General features: G+C 40.3%; 2 protein-coding genes across 2 annotated transcripts; one reads left to right on the forward strand and one right to left on the reverse strand.

The window, feature by feature from the left end:
* Positions 1–87: 87 nt before the first annotated feature.
* Positions 88–8,907, forward strand: LOC122773362 (multidrug and toxin extrusion protein 1-like). Its single transcript, XM_044031992.1, has 17 exons — positions 88–388; positions 561–662; positions 1,169–1,237; positions 2,233–2,381; positions 3,101–3,143; positions 3,230–3,274; positions 3,862–3,959; positions 4,260–4,357; positions 4,544–4,657; positions 4,742–4,809; positions 5,421–5,529; positions 5,601–5,676; positions 6,543–6,612; positions 6,713–6,845; positions 6,926–7,020; positions 7,107–7,193; positions 8,140–8,907. The coding sequence occupies exons 1-17, from the start codon at positions 302–304 to the stop codon at positions 8,410–8,412; spliced, it is 1,716 nt and encodes a 571-aa protein (XP_043887927.1). The 5' UTR covers positions 88–301; the 3' UTR covers positions 8,413–8,907.
* Positions 8,427–21,113, reverse strand: slc47a3 (solute carrier family 47 member 3). Its single transcript, XM_044031993.1, has 17 exons — positions 20,859–21,113; positions 19,009–19,110; positions 18,792–18,860; positions 18,563–18,711; positions 17,029–17,071; positions 16,313–16,357; positions 15,231–15,328; positions 15,046–15,143; positions 14,744–14,857; positions 14,524–14,591; positions 14,345–14,453; positions 13,538–13,613; positions 12,318–12,387; positions 12,102–12,234; positions 11,923–12,017; positions 11,788–11,830; positions 8,427–9,534 (listed from the first exon to the last, which is right to left on the reverse strand). The coding sequence occupies exons 1-17, from the start codon at positions 21,027–21,029 to the stop codon at positions 9,323–9,325; spliced, it is 1,695 nt and encodes a 564-aa protein (XP_043887928.1). The 5' UTR covers positions 21,030–21,113; the 3' UTR covers positions 8,427–9,322.
* Between the last annotated feature and the right edge of the window lie 985 nt (positions 21,114–22,098).

Raw genomic sequence — 22,098 nt, forward strand, 5'->3', positions numbered from 1 at the left:
TGTGTGTTGTCTCATAAACGTGTCGTGTTTGGACGCAGGAAGAGTCTGATAAAGTTCACAGTCAGTAAACAGTTACTCGATGTGTTGATGGAGCCAAAGACAACAACAGTCTCCTCTGAGTCTTTGTGTTTGTCGGCCTTCTTCTCTCACAGTCCTCGTTGTTTCAGCTGCCCTGGCTTTGTTCCAGGGAAACCGGGACCACAACAAGATTTCCGTCTTTTCCAGCTTCCTGCAGAGAAACTGGGATCACAGAGGAGTCGCAGTCTTCAGAGGACAGTCCTGCTCCGGCGTCTCCGTGGACATGGGAGGTTTGAGAGAGAGGCTTTTCTGCTGCTGGGTTCATCACAGAGAAGAACTCCAGCACATCCTGAAGATGACCGGACCTTTGGTGAGAATCTGCTCTGTGTTTAATCCACGCCCTGTAAATATGAGATCAAGAAAACTGTTTTTTAAAAGTCACTCTAATCTGACAAAGAGTGGACCATCATTTGCAAAATCATTTTGATTGATTTTGTAATCTGTGATCTTTAATCTGCGTGGACATGTGTCTGTTTCTGCAGCTTCTCTCTCGCATCCTCAACTACCTCCTTCCATTTGTGGTCACCATGTTCTGTGGTCGTCTGGGGAATGAAGTGATGGCTGGATATGGATTAGCTTCTGCTGTGAGTCCTAATCCAGAAATTATTCTGTCAGTACCGTTGTTTTTGAAGATGAGGACGTGGACATTTAGTTTTGAAATGTGAGAAAATTTCAAATTCTGAGAAAAAAGTTTTTTTCCAAGAATTCTGAGATTAAAGTCGTGTTTTTTTTCTAAGAATTCTGAGATTAAAGTCGTGTTTTTTTCTAAGAATTCTGAGATTAAAGTTGTGTTTTCTTTCTAAGAATTCTGAGAATAAAGCCAGAATTCTGTTTTTTTTTTCTGAGAATACTGAGATTATAGTTCGAATTTTAGGGGCGGATTTCTGAGAATTATGAAAAAAAAGAATCATTAAAGCCAGGATTCTGTGGGTTAAAGTATTCTGAGATTAAAAGTCAGAAGTCCAAGTTTTCTGGTTTTCAGGTAAGAAGGCTGTAATTATTCAGTTTTATCTGTACCATTGTTTTTCAACTACACTGTATATTAACTCAAACTCAATTAAACTGTGTTTCTTTTTCTTCTTGTTTTCAGACGATTAATGTGACGACTGCAGCGACAGGATATGGTCTGGCTTTAGCCTGTGATACTCTGGTGTCTCAGGTCAGGAATAATATTTTCATAAAGATGACGATAAACAGGACTGGTCACAAGTTTCACTGTAAAAATCTGTTGTGTAAACTCGACATTAAAACAAATGCTGCCACATTGTGTAGGAGTTTAATTAACTAATTATTATTTTAATTTTAGACATTTTAATGCTGTAGAACCTGACTTATTGGTTTGGGAAAACATGTTGGTAGATATAGATAATAGCTCATTATTTGGCAGTCAGTCAGTTGGTGGATATAGATAATAGCTCATTTGGCAGTCAATCGATTGCTGGATATAGATAATAGGTCATTATTTGGCAGGCAGTCTGTTGGTAGATATAGATAATAGCTCATTATTTGGCAGTCAGTCAATTGGTGGATAAAGATAATATCTCATTATTTGGCAGGCAGTCTGTTGGTAGATTTAGATAATAGCTCATTATTTAGCAGACAGTCTGTTGGTAGATATAGATAATAGCTCATTATTTGGCAGTCTGTCAATTGGTGGATATAGATAATAGCTCATTATTTGGCAGGCAGTCTGTTGGTAGATATAGATAATAGCTCATTATTTGGCAGTCTGTAAATTGGTGGATATAGATAATAGCTCATTATTTGGCAGGCAGTCTGTTGGTAGATATAGATAATAGCTCATTATTTGGCAGGCAGTCTGTTGGTGGATATGGATAATAGCTCATTTGGCAGTCAATCGATTGGTTGATATAGATAATAGCTCATTATTTGGCAGTCAGTCTGTTGGTAGATATAGATAATAGCTCATTATTTGGCAGTCAGTCTGTTGGTAGACATAGATAATAGCTCATTAAACACATAAAATATTGTCTTTTTGGTCATTTTGTCCTGAAAATTAATATGATCATATGGTTATGAGTTGTGACCTAAGACTTATGAATAACACACTGTGGGTTTATTAGTCTTTTTGAACCTAAACGTTTTCTGTTCATGACTGAGTTTCTGTCTAAACTCATGAATGTGTGTGTGCAGACGTTTGGGGGTAAGAACCTGCTGCGTGTGGGAGTGATCCTTCAGCGTGGCATCATCATCCTCATGTTGTTCTGCTTGCCGTGCTGGGCTCTGCTCATCAACGCCCAGATCATCCTTTTACGTCTGGGCCAGGAGCCGGAGGTGGCCAGGTAACCATGGCAACACATATTTGTAGCGATCAATGATGAGGGGAAAGTTTGACTGGTAATAAAAAAAAAACCAGCTTCTCTCTGAATTATTCACACAATCTGTTTTTTTATATTCAGTTTGGTGAAAAACACCAATAAGACATAATTATTACAATTTATTATAAACATTATACTAAAAGTAAAGGTACTATACTGAAGTAGTATTTTATTTTTAGTAGTTAGTAGTTTTAGTATTTATTCTGTTTCTCACCTCTTTATATTCTCACTGTAATTGTGGGAAAGGGAAATAGTCTGTAGAAACACTTTGATTTTTCACTTATCCTGCATTTTAACTGTTTGATCACTAGGGGGCAATATAACGTCATAAAGAGAGAATCACCGTCATCTCTGAATGAGTTTCTGCTGTAATCTAAAACAAAATCCCATGTTACCATATATTGCATCTTCAACTTCAGAGGGTATACATATATATATATATATATATATATATATATATATATATATATATATACTGTACATTTACACAAATTAGTACAAGCTTTTTTCTTTTTATGTCATTGGTTATTTGTTATTATGATCCCTGGTTTTATGTTTCAGAAATGCAGAATGTTTTTGTTAATTTTAAATACACTATTGCTGTAGATTCCGTGAATCTATTGCTGTAAATATTATTAATAACTGTCTTAATATGAAGTGAAAGCAGTGTGTATGTATTTCAGAATAGCGCAGCTGTATATCACAGCTTTCCTTCCTGCTGTTCCTGTGAGTCCTGACTTTTGTCTCTCATCTAAATACACTGTTTACACATTAAATGAATAATTGTAACCATTCTCTCTTCTTTTGTGCAGGCGATGTTTCTGCATCATCTCCAGGTGTCGTATCTGCAGAACCAGGTGTGTTCATGCTCACTTTCATATCATTTTCAAAAATCAGAGAAAAGAAATAACTTTTAATTTATTTAACCAATTTAGTCAACAGTTTTGTGTACAAATAATAGTTTTAGTAAAATATGTGAAATTCCCAGCCCCAAATCTTTGATTTAAACCCCCTTTTTCATTTAGTTTGTGCATATATGAGAACAATATTATATATGTAAAAAAACATGGTTTGGTTTGTTTGGTTTTGAGTAACAAAAAAAAAATCATTTTGAAATAAACATTAACAAAACACATTTACTTCCCCCATTTTTAGCTGCTTTTTAATACCAAAATACCGTAGTTCAAATCTGAGCCTAACCATATGTAACGATTAAAGTTGTGTTTCATTTACATCGGAACTCGGAAGTTCCACTTGAAGTTGGAAAAAAACATTGTGTGTTTTTTTTACACACAGGTCTACGATCATAAATTGATATTTAATATTTCATGGTGAAAGTAGCAGATTTCGTCCGAGTTCCCACTACAAATGGAACGCACTTAGAATGTCCGATGTGAAATGATGAGGTGTCAGTGATCACATGACCTGGTGTTTGTGCACACAGGGAATAATAACGCCACAGATGTACGCAGCTGCGATGGCCAACGTCGCTAATGTGCTCACCAACTACGTGACCCTTCACTGGTTGGATCTGGGAGTTCGGTGAGAATCTACCGTAACACAGAGGTCTCAAACCTGCAGCCCGCAGGCCACTTGCGGCCCCGCCGTCTATTTCATCCGGCCCGCCACTTTATATTACCATAAAATGACAATTTTTGCCATTTGTTACATTCCTGTTGTATCATAAATGTGTTTTTAAAATATGAACTAAATTATATATCGTTCAACACTTTTATTTTGAAATCGTGTCACAAATATTGTTATAATATCTCGTATCGCACACCCGGATGGAACTGTTGCGTTTTCCCACACTGTGTGTGTGTGTGTGTGTTTGTGTTGCAGTGGATCAGCAGCAGCCAACGCTCTGTCTCAGGTTTACATCTGTGTTTTTCTCTTTGCCTACATTCGCTGGAAGAATCTTCACGTGAACACGTGGGGAGGTGAGAAACTGTTTTTGTTTGAACGTCACAGGAAACAGACGCAGTGTTTTGTTTTAGACTGGATTACAGTCCTTTATTGTCTTTGTAAAACATGATACAACGACATGTGGAGAGCTTTCCCTTCTGGTGCACGTGGAACAACAGATTTTCTGGGTGTATAACAAGTGAGGTTGTCTCCCCCTGCAGGCTGGTCTGTGGAATCACTGCAGGAGTGGGGCTCTTACATGAAGCTGGCCGTTCCCAGTACTCTGATGAAGTGCTTTGAGTGGTGGGTTTATGAGTTTGGGGGATTCTTTGCAGGTAATTCATTCATTTCATATCAGTAAAATACTAGTTTTGATTATAGATAATGATTTTTCCTCCTCTCTTCTCTGTGTGGATCAGGAATGCTGAGTGAAGACGAGCTAGCAGCTCAACACGCTGTGATCATGGTGTCGTTTATCACATACATGGTATTCATTTCTCCTGCTACATTTTCATTTTAAATAATGCTCTAAAAACATGTTTGTTTACCTTCCCTTAAAAAGATAAACATCCTATATGAACCTCTATCGTGGAAATTATTATTAATCGATGACTAAACTATTCAGGTAACGATTAATAAGTTTGACTTTTTATTGAAGGAATTAAAACCAGTTAATGTGATTTTTCAGCTTCTTAAATGTGAATATTTGTTTCTTTGCTCCATAAAACAAAGAAATCAATAAAACTGAATTATTTTGGTTTGTGGAAAAAAACAAGATATTGACAACATCAATGGTTTTATTTAAAATAAGTCGTATGAAGTCCATTATGCCTGTAACAGGTGATCAAAATACTTGAGAAATAAATTAATAAAGGATTGATAATCTATTAATCGACGAGTCGTCAATCTTTAAAAATTCCCATTATAATTATTATATGTTCTTACATTATTTACATTATGTTATGTATTTTAAAACTAGCATGGAAATGGACAATGATATAAGAAGACAAATCACACAAAACGTACATGAAGTTCATAAAGTTGCATTGGTATCAAATGTCTAAATGTGTCCGTTATTTCCTAAAATCTGAAATCCAGTTTCCTCTGGGTCTTCAAGCTGCAGCTTGTGCTCGAGTGGGAAACGCTCTGGGAGCCGGAGACACAGCCAGAGCCGTCATCAGCAGCAAAGTGTCCCTCAGTCTCGCAGGTCAGTTATTCTTTCTTGTCCTCTCGTCTTCTTTTGTCCCTCTTGGTTTCACGGCTGCTCTTCTCTCACAGGAATCATCGCCGTCGTTGAAGGTTTGGTGCTCGGCTCGACCAAATCAGTGCTCGGCTTCATCTTCACCTCTGACCTGTGAGTCTTTGAGCTTAGCTTAGGAGTACTGGATCACATGTCCACATGACCTGGGAGTCAATGACAGTACACACACACACACACACACACTGAGAGTTAAAAGAAACAATAAAAGTAAATAAATGATTTGTGATGTTTCATCAAAGCTGTAGTTTCTCCTGCAACTTCTGAAAACCGTTTTTCACATCTGTCTATGCTAGCTAACTGAGCTAACTGTCTGTGCTATCTATTTACACTAACTAGCCAACTATCTCAGCTAACTAACTAACTAGTTATGCTAGCTCTCTGTCTAAGCAAGCAAACTGCTAACTATATAACTAAGCTAGAACTTTTCCCCCCATACATTTTATTGTTTATCCAAAGATTATTCTTTGTAGTTTGTTTACAACTTACTTTCTATGTAAATGTATGTTAGGTCTAACTATCTAAGCTAGCACACTATCTGTGCTATCTATTTATGCTAACTATCTATCTATGCTAGCAAACTATCTGTGCTGTCTATTTATGCTAGCTAGCTAATTAACTACCTATCTATGCTAGTTAATTACATGTGTTATCTGTTTTATGCTAAATATCTATCTAAGCTAGCAAACTATCTGTCTTAGTGCAGCTAGCTAGCTTATGTTTATCCAAAGATTATTTCTTTTATAGTTCATTAATGATTGTTTTTTTTTGTACATGTTAAATTACATTGTTTCATGATTTTCAAATGCCTTTAATGTTAAATGTGAAATTTAAATATTCGTAATTAGATTTTAGAAAGATTAGAAAGAAACTAAATAAATAAGTAAATTACAAATGCTGTAAAAACTACCATAAAATAAAGTCGAAAATGAGAAACATACCATATTTATCTCTATCTACAGGAAGATCATCGCTCTTGTGTCTCACTTGATGAACGTTTACTGTTTCCTTCAGTTCTTCGATGGTCTCGTGGTGAGTTGTTTTTTTTATGTTCAGTCAAATATGAAAATGTTGATTGATCCACATGTTACTGTGTGAACGTCACACTGTGTTTCCTGTGTTTACGTCCTAGTGTGTGTGCACCGGTATTTTCCTGGGCACGGGCAAACAGAAGATTCCAGCCGTGGCCAATTTCCTCGGATATTACTGCGTAGGACTTTCACTTGGCGTTACGTTAATGTTTGCAGCAAAGCTGCGAGTTTTAGGTAATTTAGATCTTTTTGTTTGTATTTAAGAAGTTATGTCAAAGCACTGATGAGAGTTTACTGGACTCTTGTGTCTGCAGGGTTTTGGCTCGGGCTCCTCGTTTGTGTCGTTCTACAATCCACCTTCTACATCATTGTCATCTTCAGGCTGAACTGGGAGAGAATGACAGAGGAGGTGCGCTCACTGCTGCCTTCAAAGGCCACTGTGTTTGTTCCGTGTGAAAACACCAAGTGATTGTTTGAGTCTGTGCTTGTTTTCAGGCGGTGACGCGGGCACAGAAAAACACTCGCGTGACTTTACTGAGCGCAGGGAACAGCGCTGCTGACCAAACAGCAGGTAATGACCATGTAAGTCACCTCATCAACCTAAACCAGCAACTTTCACAGCATTAAAGGTGCTATATATGTAAGAAATATCGTAATTAATTCAAAGAACATAAGCTTAACACACTTGCTAAGGGCACCAGTGTGTGCAGTGCCAACCACGGCGGCGTTTGGGCAAGAAACACAAGAAATATTAGGTAGAAATGTGACAGATATATCATTAAATGAGCCTCTTTCGCCACATTTTCCTATCAATATTTCGCCTCAGGCAAAGAGATTCTTGACTTTGACAAAAGAGGAGGTCGTGCGCCACGTTTCCACCTCGTGGAACGAGTTCAGTTTGGTACAGTGCCAAAATATTCCGACCATTCCATTCTTTGACTCTGTTTCTTTGGGGTACCAGAGTCAAATGGTACGGTGCGACCGTCTGCGACAGGTCAGCTGATTGGGCGACAGAAAAACATCACTCCCTTGCGATCGGCGTAAAGATCCCACGGAGGTCGTCCCGATGTTTGTTGTCGCCGCACTGTACCAAACGGAAACGTACCACGATGGAAACACAGCAGGAGTAAAACATCACTTATTCCCGCTGCCATAAAACAAGACGGCAGTGACACATCATCGTAAAACAAACGTTACTCATGAGTCAAAGATTGTTTGCTTAGTGTGAGAATAAGCCTTTTATATGGACTTTAAACAGCACTTGTTTTACGAGGGCGGCAAACAATGCGTTGCCATTTTCTACAGCAGCCCAGACAGAAATCACATAAAACGGCAATAATCTGGACATTATTTCTTCTTCGTGGCCTCGACACAAACAAGGACACACAAGTGGGGGGTGAAATCTTCCCCTTGTTGCTACGCAAATGGAATGTGAGTTTTAAAGTGTCACAGAGCGTGTACACGTGTAGAAACATGAAGCAGCCTTCAAACCCATAATTCCACCAATTCCTCTGATACTTTCTCCCAGCCTGTGGATGAAGAGGTGTTTGTGAGGAGTGAGTGTGACAATGGAAACACTGAGACACGCGGTGGACATGTGGCGCTACAGCAGCAGCAGCAGCAGACGGGCGGTCGTCTCTCCGGCGCTCAGCTGATCCTCAGGCGAGGCCTCACCGCATTTGCAGCGCTCGCTCTTCTGGCCGCGGGAGCGAGCGTGCACTTCCTGGTGCCTCTGGCCCCGGAGGGCGGCTACAACGCGACGGATTGGATCAACTCCACGTTCACTCCGGATCACATTTAAGCCGAAAGGAGGAGTCAGCGTAAAGTGTTTAATGTGACGACATCAGACTGCGTTGTGTACAGAGATCATGTAAAAAAAAAAAAAATACTGGTCGATTCACTGGAAAAAATCTTTAGAATGAGTTTGATTCACTGGTCGTAAACATGGGCTGTACGGAAGAAATGGATTTAAAAGGAGACGCAGGATTTGTGATTTGTCCAGTGCCATGTTGGGGTTTTTATCCACAGACGTCAACAGCTGTCAGTCATACTGGTGTCGTAGTTTATCGTCTGTTTTCCTCCAAATGTGGACATGAGTTACAAAACGGACTTCATGTTCTACTAAAGAAGAGCTGAAACTAGCGATTAAGAGATTAAAAGACTTACGTTCTTCTCACTGACTATAAATAAATGGACGTGGTCTCCCGGTGGAAACCAGGAAGTAGGAAGGAATGCTGCAGTTCTTCAGTCGGAACTTCGTAAATCTTGGAAGCATTTATCTCCAGTTCGATGGTAACGGTTTATTCACGAGAAAACCGTCTTTATTTTTTGTCATTCCGGATACTAACTGGTACTTTACGAAGAAAACACAACCTCTTCCGTTTTCTCTGTATTGATCTGAAGAGCAATCTGAAAATCAGCCTGAATGTCACTTGATTTCTGACTTCGGTGAATGTTAATGGTCCCAAACACTAGTTTCAGCTCCTCCAAAACAGACGATGAAGTGCGACACATATGAGTGGACACCAGTGTGATTGACAGCTGCAGGTCTTTATTCATGGAATGAGTCACTGTCCGTCCATCTGTCCGTCTCCCCCTCTGCTTCCTGCTCTTGTTCTCCTCCGTCCTGCTTCCACCTGCTGCAGTGCAAACACCTGCATCGCACCGGGCTGCCGGCTCGCGGGTCACGCCCACTGAGTGTGGCTCTCCGATCACGTGACCAAGTTAGTGACGAGTAAGTTCAAAGTGATTCCGCCCAACAGGACGAAGAGCATGATCGCCAGAACCAGACCCCGTCGCAGAACCAGAGCTCGGAACGCCAGCTCCTCCCCTCGCACGGTGACGGTCACTGCGTCGTCGGCGTCCACCAGCTCCGTCGTGTCCGTCTGCGGCTGCGAGTACGACGGATCGTCCGAATGCTCGCCTGGAAACAAACACAGATAGAGAAAAATAAGGACATGAGATCAGCCGTTTATGAAGATTCACAAACTAATAAATCAGATTTGTCCAAATATCCAGTAGATTTTATTCCAGTTGTTACTCGTTTAATGATATTTGGAGAAAAATAATCCCTTAGCACAAAACTTTCAATAGAAACTGTTATGAATGAGAACCATTTTTAATGTTTGGACAGTAACAGCCAGGACATTTAGGGCATGATCTGTAAATCAGAGATGATGTTTGAGGATTGGAATTTTGTACAAAGGAAATCTTTATTAATCTATATTTTAAATATAAACAAATGTCTGTTAAACTCAAACCCTTTTCAAATGAGTTCACACGGTGCTGATTTCAATCTACCAGCTCCACATGACTCATTGTGTGTCTCAGTAGTTTGAGTTTGTTTTTGGTGTCTGTGGAGACATTCCCGCTCTGAGAGGAAGAAGCACACAGAACACACGCAAACTAAATGTAAACGCTCTTTTTATTTTTTCCGTTCTGAAAAAGTTTTCCGTAAACACGTCTCCATCTTCGTCTTCAATGATCGCAGTACATATGCCAGGCCTATGAGTGGCGCTGTAACGCTGCTACACCAAAACCAGAGAAGAAGATGTTGAGCATGTGTATGAACCTTATTTTGTATGTTGAAGAAAGTTAATAAAAAATATAAAAGTTCATTTAAAGAGAAAAAGACAAGAGCAAGAGGGAGGTGGAGCTATGACATCATCATTCTCTCAAAGTAGTGTATTGGTCGTCCACACAAATGACAACGGCGGTGTTTTCAGACTCTGTTTGAGACCTGTTTTCAAAAACTAGCAGTTTTACCGCGTCCAAAACACTGTTTCCGTGAGGATAAAGCGCTAATGCGATAAGAAACGTCGGCAGATTCACCGAGACTCGTCTCCGCTGAAAAAGCACCAGGAAAGGTCCATGAAAACTTTCAGAGGCGGATTCTACCGCTAAAAATAACAACCTGGACGTTCAGTCGGACACAATCGTTGGCTTCCTCTGGAATGGGACGGTGCCGCCAACAGCAATTAAGCTCTCCCTGCACACCTGCCTGCATGTACCACTCACAACTGCTGCTGTTCCTTCACCACGCAGCTCCAATCACATTTCCCGGTTGCAGGGTGGACAAGTAACGCTACGTTAAAAGACAGGTTTACAACACAGATTTGGTAATTACTCAGAAATCCACAGGGGGCCGATAGAGTGACTATTTTAATGATCACGTTAATTTACCATATCAACATATTTTAATTAAATTAAATACTTTTAAACTACAGTTTTGATTAACAATTTGAAGAAATCACCTAAGCATTTTTCTCTATTTTTATATATACAGTATATTTGTATTTTATAGAGTCATGATTGAATTGATTGGTGTTGTCTTGTTCTGTAGCTCCGTTCTTGTTTCACTTTGCATCCGTTCTTTTGTTTTATTCCCGTTTCACTTCCTGACATTTCACACACGTTTCTCACTTCCTGTTCCACCTCTTCTTCCTGATTGTTTCCACCTGTTTCTCACCATGAGCTGAGCTCTCTGTGAACCTTCCAGCACGTTCGGTTTCTCCAGTGTGTAACTGTTGTTCTGTCCTTCAGCTCAATGGGAGGTTTTCTTGTGTAACCGAAACCTGCATGTTTAATTAAATTTGGATTTTGTTCTGAGGCCTCCTGCGAGTCCTTTTGAATTATTGAAACAGTGACCAGTTTAAACGACACTTATTATAATCTAGAAAGATTATTGGACATAAGATTCCTACCAGTATTTCTGTCCTTAGTTTGTTTTGTCTTTAGTTTTTCTCTGTAAAACAGCATTGGGAACATTTACATATGTGACGCATGTATAAGCAGGGTATTGTATTTTGTATATACGGCGTCTGACTGTCAATTTACGACAATTTTGGTATTTCTTGAGTTTCTAGCCAATGTGAATATTGTTTACTGGTGGGCACACCTGTTACGCAGTTGAGAAAAACCCTGTTTAATGAGAACTTGGCTTGTAACCTGGAGGGTTCAAGTCCCCACCAGTTCAATGGCTGAGCAAAGCACCAAATCTCCTTCGCTCATTAATTTGACACTCTAAATTGACCCCAGCCACAAGGGGGGCCACATCCAGTGCCCTCCAAGAGTCTGTGCCAAGCCTGGATAAATATGGCGACTCCTTTAGAGAGGGAGCAGCTGAAAGAAATCACATATAAATAATAATAATAATAATAATAATAACGCCTCTTACTTGTGTCTGTGTCGTTCCCACACATGCCAGCTCTGATTCGAGCCTGAGGGAAAAGAAACACAGTGAGCAAAACATTTTAAACATAACAGAAGTGGATGCTGTTTGATTTAAAGATGGAGTTAAACCGGTGTTTACCTCCACTGTAGCTTTATTCCAGTTCATTTTGACCAGGTAGACGAGCAGAAACGAGGACTGCAGGAACACGCAGATGAACAAACCGGTCCACAAACCTGTGACAAGAATATTATTATCGGCTACAGCTGAACCTGGTATCAGGCACCAGGTTCCAACACACCATTAGCTGTTAATCTTACCCTTGATTCCTAATTTGGCCACGAACATGAGTGGCACTCCGATCGGGAAACCGATCCCGTAAAAACCCACGATGTTGCAGACTGCACCGACTCTCTGTTTACCCGATCCTCGTATGACGCCACTCGAGGCGGCCTAGTTGCACAAAAGTCAACGAACAACACCTTGCGTCAAAAGCGCGGTTACCATGCTTACGTCAGAGTCACCACGTTACTTACTGACAGGGCATCGAGGAGAACGAAAGGAGCATAGAAGGCGATGACGTCCGCAACTCTCTCTCTGATTTGTCTGTCGACAAAGAGGACACAAAATGAAAATCTACCTCATGTTTTTATTTATATTTGTCTATTTATTACTCGTTTAGCTGACAGAAACAGATAGCTAGTGTTCGCTACGTGCTAATTTCCATCTGTTGTCCTCGAGCAGGAAGCAAAGAACAACATTATAAATAAAAACACGTAGAACTGTTTAAGTTTTATCTGTAGACATGTCACTATGCTACTTCTGTAGAGCAACATACCACGTACAGTTGTTATCCCCTCTGTTGCTAATAATGGCTAACTATTGCTAACCTAGAGATATGTATGTTGGGGTGACGGCACTCCCACATTAGATTTCCAGGCTTTGGTGTAAATGAAACGCAGCGTAAGATAAGATGTGATACGAAAAGAGTCCTTCACTTGTCCCACAATGGGGAAATTAGCCGTGTTTCCGCAGCACAGCTACGATAAACACGCTGAGACGAGTTTGTTCATTTACGAAGTGTGCAAATCGCCAAGATGGCCGACTTCCTGTTGAGTTGAGGCCGTGGTCCCAACAATTTCATGAAATACGGTGCAGCTTAAAATCTTGGCGTGTTCCATCCATGTCTCACCATAGGGGGGCGCTAAAGAGCCCTGGTGCAACACACATATCCCAGCCCTATGCCTATATCGCATTTTCACCAGACCTGACGTCCGTGCAAAGTTTGCAGAGTTTTTATGCACGTTAATCCCCTCAAAATGACCACAAAGCCGATAATCTATTAATTGGATTGACTGTTTTTTTGTTTGTTTTTTTTTTTAAATAATGAAAACACGTTTTCATTTATATTTTCTGGTTTCTTTGCTCCATAAAACAAAGAAATCATTAAAACTAATCGATAAAATAATCGACAGATATGAGATTATGAAAATAACCGTTTGTTGCAGCTCTAAAATAAAACAGTATCCGGTCGTTAAAATTGTTGAGTGATGCGACTCAGTATGAGATCACCCTTTAGCCCAGATTAATATGTAACAGAACATGAAGGTAAAGGTCAGGGTTTTCTCCTCCTCACATGCCAGTGAACGGTAATATTGTTACCTCTGAACTGGTTAAACATGTGTGAACACAACTTCACTCACTTTATTTTTCACACAGAGGAAGACGTGACACACACACACACACACATACTCACTCGTCGTATGTAAAAACATAAGAGATGTGATCCTTCAGGCTCCCGATGAGGATGGACGTACATATAGACACTGAACCTGAAGAGGAACAGACTCGGTCATCAAACGGTTAACTTTAACTTTAACACACTGAGTTCCATTGAACACAAGCGGGTGTGTTAACAATGAGTCATGTGACAAACGTTCAGCTGACAAAGAGACTCGCTCTGTGACGTCTGACCTACAGTCAAGACCACAATAACATACAACGGTCACATCATAAGTTAATGATTAACACGCCTCCAAGACTTCTCCACAGGTGGATGAGGCAAATTTGATCAGAAAGTTGAAGTTGTTGGCTGTTTCCAAACTCTTAAAAAGCACCAGTGTCGTGGTGTAAACAAACTCATGTTTGTTTGTGACGTCCCAAGCTCTATTGGAGCTTTTAAACCAAGAAAACTGAGACATGACCGAGTAGAAATGTGTCTCAGGTGAGCCTAACTCAGGTAAAACCAACAACCTGGAACTGGGTCAGTGTTTGAACGATCTGTTTGTTTAACTTAACAACTTTCTCAACGAAACTCCAGTCGCCTGCAGCTAACTACGGGACATAACTAACAATAATACAGTTGTTAGTTGTTCTTAAATGAAGATCCATGAAACAATTCCAACAATTCATAATCCGAAAACTCTGGTCCAGGGGTTCCTGGAATATTTTTTTAATTTGAAGAAGATCCTTGGCTAAGAAAGTGAGAACCTCTCGACCCTCTTGTTATTTAGCAAAGTATTATTTCAACTTCAAAATCACATCATCTTCATCAAACACTGACCTGCACAGAGAATGGTCATTTTAGCCGACAGTTTGGCCTGTTCTGTGTCTCCAGCTCCTAAAGCATTTCCAACCCTCACGTTGCCGGCGATACTGAAACCGTATGGGAACTAAGAAGAAAAGAAAGAGTTATTTTGGGTAAAAATTGGTGGAGAGATTATTTCACATGACGGAACTCACCAGGAATGCAACGTTTGCCAGCTGGTACACGATGGCCTGAGCACCGAGCTCCACTTCACTGATTAAACCTGTCAATGATAAACAATGTTCTCGTGTTCTCCTCAACGAGGAACCTTGCTCAGGGACATCCCAGGCGTTTGAGCCCGGTTCCCTTCCACTTGGCCACAAACGGTTTCAAACCCGAGAACAACGTGACGTGACAGAGTGTGAGAGACGGTACCTGCCAGAAAACTTCCGATCTCGTACGTCCACCACTCCACGCACATCATGACCATGCTGGGGATGGCCAGGTTAACGTACAAGCGCCAGTCCTGCAGACACTCTCTGGACCAACCTGTGAAGTCATGCAGTCAATCACAGAGTCAAGAAATCACGTGTTTGTCTTCTGAACACAAGGAAATCACATACAGTTTGCTTGACAGGTTTTTAAACTTGTGTGGAGGCGACTTCGAAGGTTGTTTGGATAAGAAACTCGACAGATCTATCAGAGAAGCTCTAGCTCCGCCCTGACAGCGCTCTCACCTGCCCACGTTGCCTTGTGAAGACCTCGCCACATGATGTAAGCGTAGAGAATGATCGCCATGGAGAACTGAGAGATGGTGTTGGCGACGGCAGAACCTCTGTGAACGAGTGTTTTCTGGTTTTATGACCATGAAGAAACGCAGTCACGCTGAATGAGTCAGGAACAGACCATAAACCCTACTCACGCGACTCCCAGGTCTAAGGCGTAGAGGACGATGTAGTTGTAAAACGCGTTGAGAAGATTCACCACAAAGCCTGTAATGACCTGTGGCCAGATGATGCCCTGGAATAAAACATAGATTAAGGACAAATGACACATGAGCAAACATTGAGTAAGACCTCAGCTCTTCTTAATCCAACCCCAGTTTGTTTGCTCAGAAAGTGTGAACGCGCGACCCAACTCTGATGCACATCAAAGACGCGAACTCGGGTCCGCCTAAAAACGTACGTCTCAAATGCAGGAAGAGGACTCCAACATAGGGCATTGTGGGTAGACACAACCAACACATCATACCACTTCAGAAATTCTCTCAGTCGGAGAATCTCAACGCAGCCCGGCCAACGCAAAATCATGTCAATCAAACACTTTTCATGCAAGGCGATGCAACTCAAAGTGCTTCCCAGGACAAAAACACATCAAAGAAAACAAACCCCCAAACAACAACTGCTTCGGCCGACAAATGGATGTTATTGTGGATTAAAAATGGCAATGGAGAAGTGAAAAGGTGAGGAAAAGAAGAAGTACGAGTGAAGAGATTACGCTATTATGGTCTGTGCATTGACGTTGTGTGTCAACTCCAGTGTGACTGCGGCATGACACAAGGTTCCCACACTTTGGTTGACATCAAATTCAAGGGACTTTCCAGGACCAATTTCCTCAAATTCAAGGACAGAATGTGCTGACACAGCTTAGATTTGTCGTTTGTCTTTGGTGAGACAGGGATCTTGGAGTTCTCATTTCACAGACATCACATCATCATTTTAACTTTACTCGCTCATTGTTCTGCACGGAATCTCACGTCAACACCAGAGAGACACTGCTATTAATAATGACGCCACGTTTGTCAAAAATCAAGCACTTTCAATGACCCATGTCTATTGAATTTGTGATTTTCAAAAACTTACTCACTGTTTTTGTGTCCGATATAAAATATCACAACCTTTTAAATTACAAAACTTTAAAATATAATACGTTTATTATTTACCTAATAAAGGTAAATAATAAATATATTTATTATAATATAATAAATAATAAGAGTGTATTTACCTGGTTCTGCAGATATCTTGATTGTAATGAAAACATGAACGCAGCCTGTAGATTTAAAAAAAGAAAAAAAATAGAAAAAAAAGAAGAGCACACAGTCAGTTTCCAGAATATACTGAATATAAGCTTTAATCAATGAGGTGATTAAGATCAATATGTCATTTTAAAAACAAAGAAGTGATCGGGGAGAGGTAAGTGGGATTAGTGGTAGAAGAATGTAAATTTGAACCTTCTAATCCGAGCACAGTGACTGCTTTTCTTTTCTTCTCTTTTAAAGATTGAATCGGATTTTTTGAATATTCGTTGACCCTCAGCCTTCGTTTAACCTCTGCTTCGTGCGGTCGTTGCTGTGTTCTTGGACTTTTTTAAAAGGCATTTGAAACAGAATTGTGCAATGGAATCTTATCTAACTCCAAAACAACAACGTACCAGAGTAAGAAATAAGATTCTAAAAATGTTTGTCCCTCAAGGCAAACGCACACAAACATTGGCGACACTGGACGAAAGTCCATCATTATTCAGAGAGACAGTGCATCGAGCTTTGACTGTTTAGTGTTGAAGTTTGTTGAGTACACAAAGTGCTCAATTATCTGGCTCCTCCCTCTTTAAGAGTCCACATAATCACACACGACAAGACATGATTGTTTTTTTCACAATCGATTTGGCAATTTAATCAAAATCAAAAACACGTCATCTGATCAATTATTAGTCATACTCACAGGAAGTGCCGGCATAAAAATATTCACATACAGCTGAGCCAACCTGGAGAGAAATATTCTGTCAGAATCAACAAGAACTCAGGACATGAGTGATTTAGGGAATATCTACAGTGTGTCCCAATCCACGGGCTGGATCCTCTGAAGGATGTGACTGACGGAGTCACCGTCTCTGTCGACCACGCGGATGCAAAATCCGACGGATCCAGCCTATCAATTTGGACATACTATTGCTGGCATGTCCCAGCCAGCATGTGCATGTGAGCCTCACGAGGGTCATATCCTGGCTGACAGTATTTGTCCAAAGCAGGTTTGTCCCTGGTTTCCATGGTGGCCCAACTTGTGTGTGTTTGTCCACATGGACTTCCAATGTTACTTTAAACCTGGGGACCTGCATAAGTTGTCCACTTCATACCTGATTAAGCCGTGTTTCCATTATGGAACAGTTTGGTTTGGAATGGTAAAGTCCTGGGTCAGGCTTGACTGAGAACAGTACCTTTACTTGGTTGGCGGGGTGTTGGCTGACACCGATCGCAACAGAGTTGAGTTTTGCGGACGCCCAATCGGCTGACTGCCGTGACCGTAAAATACCATTTTACTCTGGTACCTGTTGTGGAAATTCTCTGTTGCTTGTTGTTGGTGTATAATGAAACTATGAAGACTTCTGCCGGCCGACAAGTTTTTATTTCTAGCAAGAAAGTTCAGTCTGCACACGAGCAGTGTTGTACAGCAAAGACACTGACATACCAAGAGACATCTACATGTATACTTTAGGGAACGCCTTCTCATGGCTCTTCAAAGGGCTTTTGATCTGGATCAGGAGTCCCTGGCTTTCACACCGTGCTGGAGCTGGCCTCCCATGGTTATATTGCTTTCTAACTTGGGTGTCCTGCAAGATCAATAAGAGGATGATCTGATATCACCTGTGGGAAATCAAGGACATTGAGAACAAGGGAGTATGCATGTTCTCCCTGTGTGTGCGTGGGTTTTCTCCAGGTTCTCTGGTTTCCTCCCACAGTCCAAAAACATGCAGATTGGGGGATTAGGTCAATTGAACCCTCTAAATTGTCCATAGGTGTGTGAGTGAGAGTGGATGGTTGTTTGTCTCTGTATGTGTCCCTGGCTGGTGAACTGTCCAGGGTGTGACCCCGCCTATCACCCTATGTCATCTGCGATTGGCGACCCTCATGTGGAGGATAAAGTGGTAGAAAATAAATGGATGGATGGATGGATACCCCAAAGGGTACCAAAAATGAAATGGTTGAAGCAGGTTATTCTGGTACTATTTCTAATGGAAACACAAAAAAATACATACTGTACCAAACCAAACCATTCTACTCAGTGGAAACACGGTGTTAGTGCCCAGGTATCATGGGAAGTGTATTAAGTAGGCATGGGCTTGAAGTGAGCAAACCTGTTGACGTGGGGCCTCCACGGAAACCGTGGACAAACCTGCCTGGGACCCATGTTGTCAGCCCAAGTTTCAACCCACATGGACATACTGTACTTGGGGTTGGGTTGTGAAGAGAAATCTGACCTGGCAACCTCCGGCTCCTGCCTGACCGCCAGCAGCAGGGGCTCAGTGTTGATGAGGATCGCCCAGCAGGGGAAACATGTCAGGAGTAAAATGAGGATGGCTCGCTGCATGATGACGCCCACTCTCAGCAGGTTACCGCCCCCAAACGTCTAAAGACCAGAGAGAGACACGGAGATTGTCTGACAAACACACACACACAGAGAAAACAGTGTGATGGACAGAGTCAAACCTGAGAAATCAGAGTGTCACAGGCTGAAGACATTCCACTGCCAATAGATATTCCAGTCACATTAATCACCTGAGGACACGTGGACATAAAACACAATTAGTGAGGTTATGTTCACTTTCTGATGTTAGATGATAATTAAAACAAGAGTGAGTAAAGTTTATTCTTGTTGTGATTAGTTTTATTATCATCATCATTATTATTATGAAAGAGAACTCACTGCGATGGCCAGAGTCACTCCTGCCAGCTCTGTTCTTCCCAGGTGTCCACAGAAAACCGTGCTGACAAAACTCACTGCGAAAACCATTAGCTGGGAAATGCACTAAAAAGAAAATGAAAACAGATCGTAGGTTTTGTCTGGTCATCACACATTTAAAGGATGTTTGTGAGTGGTAAAACTTGGTTTTAATGTGAGAAGAATTGAGTTAATGCTGGGGTCAGGTTAAGGGTGTTGGTTAAGGTTAGGGTGATGGTTAAGGTTAGGCTAAGGACAGGAGTCTGAAGGTAGATCTCCTCATGAACATCTGACAGAAGCTCAATCAGCTGAGAAAGGAAATGTTGTTGCAGACATTTTCAGAGTAAATCAGTTTAATTCAGACAAAGAGATAAAACAGAACAAAGTGTCAGAGTCACATCCAAAATAAACCCTGATTGTAATTTCTTAACAGTCAATTAGTTCTGTTTAAACAGCTGTTGTGAGAGTTCACAGAGCAAGAGAGGAGCAAACATCATAAAACGGTCCAAACAGAAAGAAACCACATTAGCATCATAACATATTAGAATATGTTAAAATCCTGGAGACTAAAGTATCTGACATCTGATCAGACTGCTGAGAGAACTGATGAATGCAACTCACTAACCTACTAATCAACCAACCTACTAACCAAACAACAAACCAGCCAACTACCTAACCAACCAAACAACTAACTAACCTACTAACCAAACAACAAACCAGCCAACTACCTAACCAACCAAACAACTAACTACTAAAACAACAAACCAGCCAACTACCTAAGCAAACAACTAACTAACCTACTAACCAAACAACTAACCAACCTACTAACCAAACAAACCAGCCAGCTACCGCCAGCAAACGCTAACCTACTAGCCAACAACACAACCTGCTAGCAACAACAACCTACTAACCAAACAAAACCAGCCAACTACCTAACCAGCAAACAAACTAACCTACTACAAACAAACCAGCACTAACCAACCAAACAACTAACTAACCTACTAACCAAACAACAAACCAACCAAACAACTAACTAACCAAACAAATAAACATCAAACTACACAACTAAGCAAAAAAACTGCACAACCAACCAAACAACCAAACAATTCGCCAACCAAACAACTAGCTTACTAACCAACTAACCAACCAGACAACTAAACTACCAACCAACCAAATGACAACCAACCAACCAGAAAGACAACTAACCTACCAAACAACTCACCAACTAACCAACCAAAAAACCAAACAACTAACCAAACTAATCTCAAACAACCACCCAAAAAAAAACCCAAACAAATAACAATGTGTCATCGCATCATTGTGTGAGTGCTTGGGCCCTAATAAACAACCACACATACAGTAAGTGTGTCAGTTACAGGCGTATATACTTATGTATATATTTATATATGACATTTTCTCAGGATTAAAATGTAATAACACTGTATTTGTGCATTTATTATGTCTGAAATCAGGAAAAATGACAGTGACTGAAGTGATTGACAGAAGTTTTAAATGAGGAAATGATTAAATTATTAGTGCTTTATTTTACACGTGTAAACAGTTACACACACACACACACACACACACATATAATAATCACACACATTCATTCTGCTTCAGAATCACTTCACAGTTTCTTTGAAAGAATCATTTAAAAACGTTACAGTTCACACGCGCAGCTTCGTCACGTGTTCATCTATTTCAACAGTAAAACGCGACGCAGTGCGCGCTCCCGCGGACCCGAGGATCCCACAGATATTGCTTTGTTTTTTTTTTTATTGATTATGGATTATTGATTAGTATGACGTGATTTGTGAGCGTGGACTGAAACTCACCACTGGAGCAGCCAGTGACGACAACTCTCTGATCTCTGTCCTGAAACCAACAGGCAGCAGCAGCTGCTGGATCCTCTTCAACTGACAACAACCAGAGACACTGTCTCTGCTGTCTCTGTCTCTGTCCCTGTCCCTGTGTCTGCTCTCCAGCCTCATCCTCATCATCTTCATCACAGATGAAACTTCACACGACGATCTCTGCCGCTCTGCCTCTGTGTGTGTGTGTGTGTGTGTGTGTGCTGAAATACTAGGCAATCCGCCTTTAAATGAAACACGAGACACGACGTGACGTCACTTCCTTTCGGAGGGGTACGAGAGAGATTAAAGTAAACTGTTCTTATTTATATTTTCTCTTTTACAGCATATACATATTTATATATGTATATATGTATGTATATATGTATATAGCTATGCATATATATATATACACATATATGTATATATGTATAGATACTTGTTTTAATTTTGTCACGACAGTTTTGATTTTTGTTTAAATAAAACATGGAATCATGTCATTATGTATATAACATTAAACATCACAGCATATTAAAATGATATAAACAGTTTTATATATATGTACATATGTATACACATATATACTGTATATGTTATAAACTTATATATTACACATTTTGTCTTGGATTGGGTTAATGTACCTCATAATAAAGTTATTTATGTGTGTGTGTGTGTGTGTGTAGTGCTTGACCATCTGTTATAAAAATGAAATTTTATATTTTAGAACTCTTTCATAAACGTTTTGAAATCTATTTTTAAAGTTTTTTTGTTATTTAATTGTCAACACTCAGATATTCACAGTTTCTACAAACTGTGTATTAACCACCACCACCACTAACAAACAAACAAAAAATATTTCTGAGCATATATACATATAAACTCATATATTCTGTCTCTTCAAAACATCACAGGCTTAACTCTTAGTCAAGTTTTGCTGCAGATATCCAGCAGATGGCGCCACATCTCCATCAACAGAGCTGATCCTTCTGCCGTGGTCAGACACGTGTTTTTTATAATATGTGCATTCATGTGAATCATTCTGAGCTGTTTTACCTTTTTAAACCGTCTGTAGATAAAACTTCTCACATCGTTGTTTGTGGAGAAATTTCCACGTCGAGTGAATGACATAAAAACACGAATGACGCAAAAATAAATCACGCTATCCATGAAATGTACATCTTTGCATTGACTTTGTACGCAAAGTTATTTTTTTAATCAAATAAAG

Source organism: Solea senegalensis, linkage group LG8, assembly GCF_019176455.1.
Source record: "Solea senegalensis isolate Sse05_10M linkage group LG8, IFAPA_SoseM_1, whole genome shotgun sequence".
NCBI classification, from domain to species: Eukaryota; Metazoa; Chordata; class Actinopteri; order Pleuronectiformes; family Soleidae; genus Solea; species Solea senegalensis.

Coding starts and splice junctions, on each gene's coding strand:
- slc47a3 (XM_044031993.1), bottom strand. CDS start 21,029: ATGAAGATGATGAGGATGAGGCTGGAGAGCAGACACAGGGACAGGGAC. Junction 18,861..19,008: donor GAGTGACTCTGGCCATCGCA/GTGAGTTCTCTT, acceptor ACGTGTCCTCAG/GTGATTAATGTGACTGGAAT. Junction 17,072..18,562: donor CAGGAGCCGGAGGTTGCCAG/GTCAGATTTCTC, acceptor ATTTCTCTCCAG/GTTGGCTCAGCTGTATGTGA.
- LOC122773362 (XM_044031992.1), top strand. CDS start 302: ATGGGAGGTTTGAGAGAGAGGCTTTTCTGCTGCTGGGTTCATCACAGA. Junction 5,530..5,600: donor AGTGTCCCTCAGTCTCGCAG/GTCAGTTATTCT, acceptor CTTCTCTCACAG/GAATCATCGCCGTCGTTGAA. Junction 6,613..6,712: donor AGTTCTTCGATGGTCTCGTG/GTGAGTTGTTTT, acceptor TTTACGTCCTAG/TGTGTGTGCACCGGTATTTT.